Here is an 8,420-nt window from a genome sequence, read left to right on the forward strand (position 1 = left end):
GTTGTTAACAAAGGAAGTCACAGGTATTTTCATATCATATGATGGTTATGCAGATAACTTGAAAAACCATACATGTTCCTCACAAACTTAAAATTGTGATCGTTAGTAGATCTGTCACTAGATCTTGTTATTGATTGTATCAGTAAAGAAGCACATGTATCACAATATGAAAACATTTTAAAGGCTGTCAACTGTATTTCAATACAAAGCATTCCATTTTCAGCCTTTGCCTTTTATTTTATGCATTTAAAAACATTCTGAGGAAGGGTTCATTGACACAAATAGGTTATCAAAGTTGTTCATGCAAAAACCAAAAAGAAAAGAACTCCTAGTGTTAAAGCAATTCATTCTGCCTCTGCAGACACCAAGTCCCTCTGTTTAAAAGGAAACAGGACTAGTTACTCTCTATGACCCTCCCACTGTAACACTGCAGCTACAGCACACAGAATATGGTGCCCACTGTGAGGAAGCCGAGGTGGAGCAATGACACTACACCTGAGCACATTAACAAAGAGCCACGGAGTCTGGTTTCAGTCTAAATCAGCACTCAAGGCTCTACTCAACAAAGTTAAATCTTTTGGATTAAGTCAGCCTAGCACCACTAACCAAAGATCTAACGATGGAATAAATCCCAAAACCATCTGTTATCACATCATAAAAATATATAACACAAATCCCAACCTGCAGTAATAAATTATTCTGCAAAGAATACATCATCAACATAATCTGGAACCACTCTTGAATGAATGACTGGTGTGAACGCATATTTAAAAATGAATATATCAAGGACTGGCACTGTGGCATAGCAGGTCAAGCCACCGCCTGCAGTGCCGGCATCACATATGGGCACCAGTTGGAGTCCCGGCTGCTCCACTCCCGATCCAGCTCTCTGCTATGGCCTGGGAAAGCAGTAGAATATGGCCCGAGTGCTTGGGCCCCTGCACCCATGTGGTAGATGCAGAAGAAACTCCTGGCTCCTGGCTTTGGATTGGCACAGCTCCAGCCGTTGCGGCCATCTGGGGAGTGAACCAGCGGATGGAGGACCTCTCTCTCTTTCTCTCTCTCTCTCTTTCTCTCTGTGTGTAACTCTGACTTTCAAAATAAATAAATAAATCTTAAAAAAGTGAATATATCAATAATCAGAAGAGTTTCTAGACATTCATCTCTAACATTTGCCTGAATTCTAAACAAAAGTATTTCACACATTCATATCCTCAATGATCTGAACAAAAGACAAAGGGGGTGATAAGGAAGAAGAAAGAATGGAAAAAGAAAACAAGAAAGAAAAAGGAAGGAAGGAAAAAAAGAAAGTTCTCCATGGCTCCAGGGAACAGCACTTGTTCCTAAGCACCTCACACTAGATCTCCTGAGTCAGTACCATCGGTCCTCTCACTTGATAACACACTTAGGCCTTTCAAGCCCACTCAACTCCAGAGATTGGGTCAACAGTGCTATGTTTAAGAACTAAGAAAGCTCGAAGAGACTGCATTTCAGTCCTCCTAGAAAAATCTGGACTATGTCAGGAACAGCCAATAGGGGCACCCAGAGAACAGAGTAAAATCTGCTGGCTTCACCAGGCACAAATCAGAGACCAAAGCTCCACCCTCACACAGCATGGCTCTGCAGGGCCAACTCCCCTCAGCACAACAGGCAGAACTGCTGCTGGCTCTGAGTCACCACAATGCACACAACAGTCATCCTCCAGGCTTCCTCCCCCCAGCAGCCAAATCTGACCAGCAGACACACAGACATGATCACCATCCCAAAAAGTCCAACAAAACCAGTTTTCCTCATTAAACCAGTCTGTCTAGTCCATGGATCCACTCACTGTGGGGGAACAGGGGTTCAGACTAGAGGTTAAGACACCCATGTCCCATATTGGAGTGCCAGGGTTCAATATCTGGCTCTGGATCCTACTTCAGCTTCCTGCTAATGCAAACCCAGGAGGCAGCAGTGATGCCTCAGGTAGCTGGGATTTCTGCCACCAGTGTGGGAGACCTGGACTGAGTTCCTGGCTCCAACCTTCAGTCTGGCCCAGCTCCAGCTGTTGCAGGCATTTGGGGAGTGAACCAGCAGATGAGGAGGCATATGCTCTCTCCAAAAATAAATAAAAAATTTTGACAAGAATATCTCATTTTTGAATTGCACAGGTAAAGACAGAGTGGGACTTGCATTTTCTCTCTCTGAGCAAAATAAAATTCATATTAGAGAATGAGATGCTAAAGTCTAACAAGTGAACTGCATTAAATCACCAGAGAAATTAGGTTTGTCTGCTTTAGAAGGACACCCCAATGTCAAGGACAAGAAGTTACTGAATGTAATAATAGCTTCATCCCCCCCATCCATGGGCAATATGTGCCAACATCCACAGTAGGTGCCTAAAGCCATGAAGAGTACTGAACCCCATGTGAGCATACACCATGCTTTTTCCTATTCATACAACGATAAAAGTTTAATTTATAAATTAGGCACAGCAATGGATTAACAACAATAATAAGATACAGCAATCATAATGATACACTGAAATAAAAGTTATGTGAATGTGGTATCCCTCTCTCTCTTTCCCATTTCATATGTTCAGACTATGGGGGCCCGAGGGAAGCGAAACCACAGAACGCACAACCGGACTACTGCATAGACTTGTATCCTTCTTGAGGGATGGGAATACAAAACCATACACAACCTTCTAATTCATTGAACCCAGGGATAAGAGACTAAGTAGCAAAACAAGGGAAGGTACAGTGCAGGAAAGGCGAGGAAGTGGGGGAAGGTTTGGGAAGAGCTGGCAAATAGGGAATCTGAAGGAGCAGTGGGAGGGGATTTGAACCCTGAGGGAAAGGCCACATTGTCCACTGCAGGGTTGGAGGGCACTCTGGATAGGGGACAAACACAATGGGGGCAAAGTCCCAAAGGAGGGACTCTCCGTAGTTTATTGCACAAGAGCCAGATGGGCGGGATGTTCATACTGGACAGTTAAAGACAGAAGACCTGGGAGATAGTGTTGGTGAAGATAGGGGGAACCAGTCTGTAGGAGCACCGTAAGCTGGCTTGCATCTGACTTTTTCCTGTGGGCCCCCAGGAAGGTGACAGGAACAACAGTGCATTTTCAAACAATGGACCTTCCCTTCAGTTAATGTGTGCTAACTGTGTCAAATCCATCCCCAAAAGAATCTATCATGTCTAGTGAAGTAAGTGTCCCAAATTATATCCTGGGGGACAATTCTGCTAGCACCTGAGCTCTAGAAATGCAAGGTGAATATTTTCTTGACTGGTGACAAGCAGCACAGTAAACTGATTCCAGAACAGGAAAAAAATTAAAAAGAAGACATATCATACTTGCTCCAGTGACTATGCACATAAAAGGCACATTCTTAGAGCATGTTTGTATTAATCACCCAAGTGACAGTATCTTTGGAAACAGCTTTTAATTCTGTTAAAATGAGAATCGATAACTTTTTTATAGTTAGCAGTTAGTGAGTAGGCATTGCTAAATATGCTTTCATTTAGTGGTGAGTAGTCAGTAATACTCAAAAATAAACCAACGATTGCATCTATTTTAGAGCTTTTCACTTTCATGACTACTGGTTCCTTCCTAGCTGGTACCTCTTTATGGGTCTGAGTCTGAAGCCTCATAACTAGATCATGACCTGGTGATCTGGAGGAAGGCAGGAGACATCACCCCCCATTCTGAGTTGTGCCTGCAAAGCAGCAAAAATTCTAAAAGTAACTTCAGCGCAAAAAAAAAAGTTTTCGGAGACAGAAAACAAAGAATACTATATAACAAAAACCTATACTAATAATACATACGGACCACAATCTAAGAAAAATGCAGCAAATAAGAGAGGGTTAAAAAATCAACATCGGGCTCCTGGCTACAAAGTTGAAAAGCACCTACGGGTGTTAAGGGTCCCTGAAACTGACCGACAGGTGCAGGGACCCAGCCCCAGGAACCAGGAGGTGCAGAACAACAGGGGTGCGGAAGGGAGTAAAGATGAAATGACGCGCACGCCAAATGAATGAGCCTGAGCGGAAGCGATAAAACAGCACGCACGGCTGTTTATAACGGGAGACTCCCCCGAAGTCCTAACCGCCTTTGCAAAAGCTCTGGCTCACGGCAGAGGTCTTCCCACGAGACTTCCCCAGGCCCCTGCGGGATATACAAAGTGAAAGAGCGCGGCTCCTCACCTGGTCCAACCCCCGCCCATCCCTTGCGTCGGGTCCAGAGCTACACCAGCAACCCCTCGGCAATCACCCGAGCGCTCCCGCACCGCTGTTGGGCATGCAAGTGCCCAGCACGCGACCTGCCACGGACTACTTGGTCAAATGTCCTCATGTTAACCCAGATAGCACTCAGCGTTGGCAAGGAAGACCCGCACCCTCTCCAGAAACGCTCCGTTAGTGGACCGACCGGCTCCGCACCCACAGCCCCAGGGGCCGGCCACCGCAGCGCGCGCCACACACTTCCTGTCTCTCCATCACCTCCACACCGCGTTAGCTCCCCATTTACAACTGACATCAAGACACCCTCCCCAGGCCCTAGGAGAAGGCGGGAGGGCGGCTTTCTACCCGCAGCCCTTCACTTTGGGACTTCAGAAAACCTCGGAAGACGGGAGCCAGAAAGCACCGGGGCAATGGGCAAAGTTCCCAGCTGCAGATCTGAACTGGCTCCACGAATGGGGGCGCAGGGGCCAAGAAACACAGTCGGGGACCCCAGTGAGCAACAAGCGCCCCCCCTCCTTTGGACGCCCCTGCTCTGCGCTCCGGCTTTGGGGTTCGGGAGCCGGAGTAAAGTCCCGAAGCCCAGCTACACTTTTAGCCACTCGGATTCCCCAAACTCCGGGTGACTTCCCCCGCGGCACTCCCGGGAGAGGGCTCCGACCTCCTCCGGCTCCCAGAGCCTAGGCAGCTGGAGCTAAGCCCTGGCTGCACAGCGAGGGCAGCAGGAGGCGAGACCCGCGCCCCGGAGCAGCGCGCGCACCGGTAGCCGGGCGTCCGCCGCCCCACTCTGCGCAAGCTTGGCAGGGCCGCTGCCCGCGAACTTCGCAGCGGCTGGGTCGGGGCGGGGTGGGGCGAGCACTCACCAACCCCGTACTTCTGCCTCTTGGTCGGGATCCAGCGGGCCATGGCGGCGACCTCGCCCTGCGGCGGCGGCGACTGCTGCTGCTGCTGCTGAGGCGTGGGCTACAGCTCCTCGGACGCCGTTGGCCGCCGCGTCGCTCTCCTGCGCGCCCCGGGCTCTTCCGCCATGTTCTGGCAAACTTCGCCCCGACTCCTCCGGCCGCTCTCCGCGCCGCGCAGCTAGAGCAGGCACCCGCCTCACCCCGGCCCGGGCCGCGCCGGCGGTCACCTGCTGGGCCGGTGGCCGCGCCGCCGTGCGCGCCCCTCCTGGCACCGCCCCGGCCCCTCCCGCCGGCCGCGCCCTCCGCCCGCCGCCGGGGCCGCCTCAGAGCCGGGAGCGCCGGCAGCCCGGCCTCTCTCTCTCTCTCTCTGCCGGGGCGGGCTGCGGCTCCGCCTTGCGCGCTTCCCGGGAGCAGCTTCCCAGGGCAGACTGAGGTCTGGCTCTTCCCTTTCTGCGGTTTGCTTCTCTCCCCGCCTTTCCCACCGGTATTAAACCCTGGAGGCTGGATCCCGCGGGGCCAGTGTCCCGCCGCCAGTGCCCCGAGGGCTGCGCTGGAGGCGCCGGGCACAGCGGGGCGGCGGTGAGTGCAGAGTGCGGGCTGCGCTCCCACTACGCGCGGCGCGGTGGGGAGAAGGAATTGGTAAGGGTGGCTTCTCTTCTCCCGGGCACCACCAGTGCCTGGCACCCAGCGGACGCTCCGTAAATATTTGTAGAATGAATGAGCAGTCGACTAGTGTGTTCACCCCCTGGAGTTTCAGCCCGCACTGCGAAAGCCGGAAGGCGCGCTCCAGAGCAAACGAGACCTCCTGGGGCCACGGCTTTTTCGCCAGAAAAGCAGAACGTGCACCTCTGCTAAATAGGGAACTGGAGCGAGGGCGACTGGCTCCTCAGGAGTATCAGATCGCTTCCTGGGGGCGCCTCTGCGGGCAGATGGCTGAGCAAGCTCTAATTGGAAGTCCTGTGTCCAAGGGGACCCCGAAGAAATCCAGGCTCTGAAGTTCAAAGTGGCAAAGTCCACTCCAGGACCTTCCTTTCCGAGAGCATCCCAGCGGAGAAGGGGACCCGGCAGAGGCCTGACTTTGCTCCTGCTAAGCGGGGCGCCCGTGAGATGCCCTGGGTCCCTCCTGGGGCCTCGTGTCCCATGGGAGAGACCTGGGCAGGGAAGTGGGAGGTGAGGCGTAGGCGTGCGGGGACCCTGGCTGCCTCACGCTTGGAGGAAAATCGCTCAGGGTAAATGACCAGCTTAATTGCGCACACCGTCTGAGCAAATGCCTCTCTGAGGAAGTTTCATGCCTATTTGGGACCCGAAAAGAAGGGAAGCTAAACATGCGGTAATGATAGTACAGCTTGGTTGGAGCATTAATGCATTTTAATGTCAGTGACTTTTGTGCAAAGCCAGGCCAAAAATGTAATTAATCAATTAACAATTAATTAAAAGTCCTGTTCATGAGTACATCCTTTCCTCCCACCGACTAATAGGTGTTTATTCACATGTGATGACGATTTAAGAAATTCCTCTGTCACAGTAGATTTGATACCAGGAGCAATGCCACTTCCTACTTGAGAATAATTGCTCTTTCTCTATCAATAAATAATGAGATCCTGATTTTCTAGGGTAGGTAGTTGCTTTTCGACAAATACACATTAACTGCCTGCTACGTGTCAGACCTGCTCTGAGAAGGGGCACTGCACTAAGGAGCTTGCAGTGGAGAGGGGCCAGCAAAGGCAGTGAACTGGAGTGCCTGCAGAGACAAATCCAAAGCAGGGAGGGTGAGGTGTGTGGAGTGCTGCTGGGCAGGAGAGACAGGATCCCAGGGCAGGTTATCGGGGCGGCAGGAACAGCCAGTGCAAAGGCCAGCAAGCATGCTGGGCAGGTTTCCAAACCAGCCAGGAATCCCTGGCAGTGAGGGGTGAGATGAAAGTTGACCCAAGAGGCTCAGGGTGGCCAGCTGATTAGGCCATGACAGGCTTAAGGACTTCATTTACTACTGGGGTGAGGGGTGTTTGGAGGGTTGTAACTAGCCAGGATCAGAGCTTAACTTGCTGGCACGGGAAGACCAGACGGCCACTTGAGTGGTTCAGGCCAGAAATGCAGGCAGCTGGGTGCGGGGTAGCAGGGGTCGAAGAGAGGTTGATTCTTACCACAGACTGAAAGCAGAGCTGACAGTAGGGCTCTGGGCGCAGAAGGGGATTTTCCACAAGGCTCTGGCCCCTCAGAGTGCTTTATCAGCCCGCACTTTTGCAGTTTGCCCCCCAAAGAACTGCTTGCATTCTTTTAAGAGCCCTACTTCCCTCATTGTATAACTTTCCCTCACTGTATGACTTTCAGGCTCCTCCAGTCTTGGCTGTTACCCTAAAGTGAGAGACATGTGGGTCACAAATGGCTCCCAGGGTTGGGGCTTGAACAGCTGGTAAGGAGAGTTGCCTTTTTCCTGTTCTGCTCTGGTATCTAGTCTAGCTGCACCCTTTCTACTCAAGTTGTTGTTTAAGGTTTTCTTTCAAGACTGTACTTCTTTAGGACTTACCTCACCCCTTCCTCAGCAACTACTTTGATTGGCTCTTAGGAGCTGAAACTCCCTGCCCTGGATTGGACCACCCAAGTGTGGAGGAGCAGAGTCCACACAAAGTTACCAGGGTCCTCTTTGTTCAGGGGGAATGAAATGACCTCTGTTCTAGAACCACCCATGTACATTTGAAACTTCATACACAGCATAGTGTTAATACCCTCTCCAGCAGAACCAGGTTTCTTCCCCAACATGATTCCAATTGCCTCACCTGCACTTTTTTTTTTTTTTAAATACTTGTTTTAATTATTTGAAAGGCAGAGATACACAGAAAGGGAGAGACAGAGAGAGGTTTTCCATCCACTAAGTCACTTCCCAAATGGCTGCAACAGCTGGGGCTGGGCCAGACTGAAGCCAGGAGCCAGGAACCTCTTCTGGGTCTCCCACATGAGTGCAGGGACCCAACCTCTTGGCTCATCCTCTGCTGCTTTCCCACGCTCATTAGCAGAGCTGGATCAGAAGTGGAGCAGCCGGGACTGGAACCAGCTCCCATATATAGGTTGCTACTGTCAGCTGCTTTTCCCTCTCCACCACAAAGCCAACCCCATCACACACACTTTCGCGTGGTAAGCTTTTTCCCAAATTTGAGGATTGGATTTGGGCTCTGGAGATTCGAAATTTGACAATACTTGCTTTAAGAGAGTAGGAGGAAGAACGGGAAGTTTGAACGGGAAGTTTTAATTACAGCTTTCAGTTTGTTTATTCATTTTCCTCTGAAGACTAATGTCCACCTACTT

General features: G+C 50.9%; 1 protein-coding gene across 3 annotated transcripts in view; it reads right to left on the bottom strand.

Moving 5' to 3' along the window:
• Positions 1-5,357, bottom strand: part of DOCK5 (dedicator of cytokinesis 5) — a 222,176-nt gene extending 216,819 nt beyond the window's left edge. For all 3 annotated transcript variants that reach the window (XR_007913841.2, XM_017338016.3, XM_051832054.2), the window contains exon 1: positions 5,082-5,357. Coding sequence is in view for 2 of the 3 variants with exons in the window: in XM_017338016.3 (XP_017193505.2) it covers positions 5,082-5,124 (43 nt within the window). In the remaining variant the exon portion in view is untranslated. The remainder of the gene's footprint in view (positions 1-5,081) is intronic.
• Positions 5,358-8,420: the final 3,063 nt, after the last annotated feature.

This window comes from Oryctolagus cuniculus, chromosome 2 (genome assembly GCF_964237555.1).
Source record: "Oryctolagus cuniculus chromosome 2, mOryCun1.1, whole genome shotgun sequence".
Taxonomy (NCBI): domain Eukaryota; kingdom Metazoa; phylum Chordata; class Mammalia; order Lagomorpha; family Leporidae; genus Oryctolagus; species Oryctolagus cuniculus.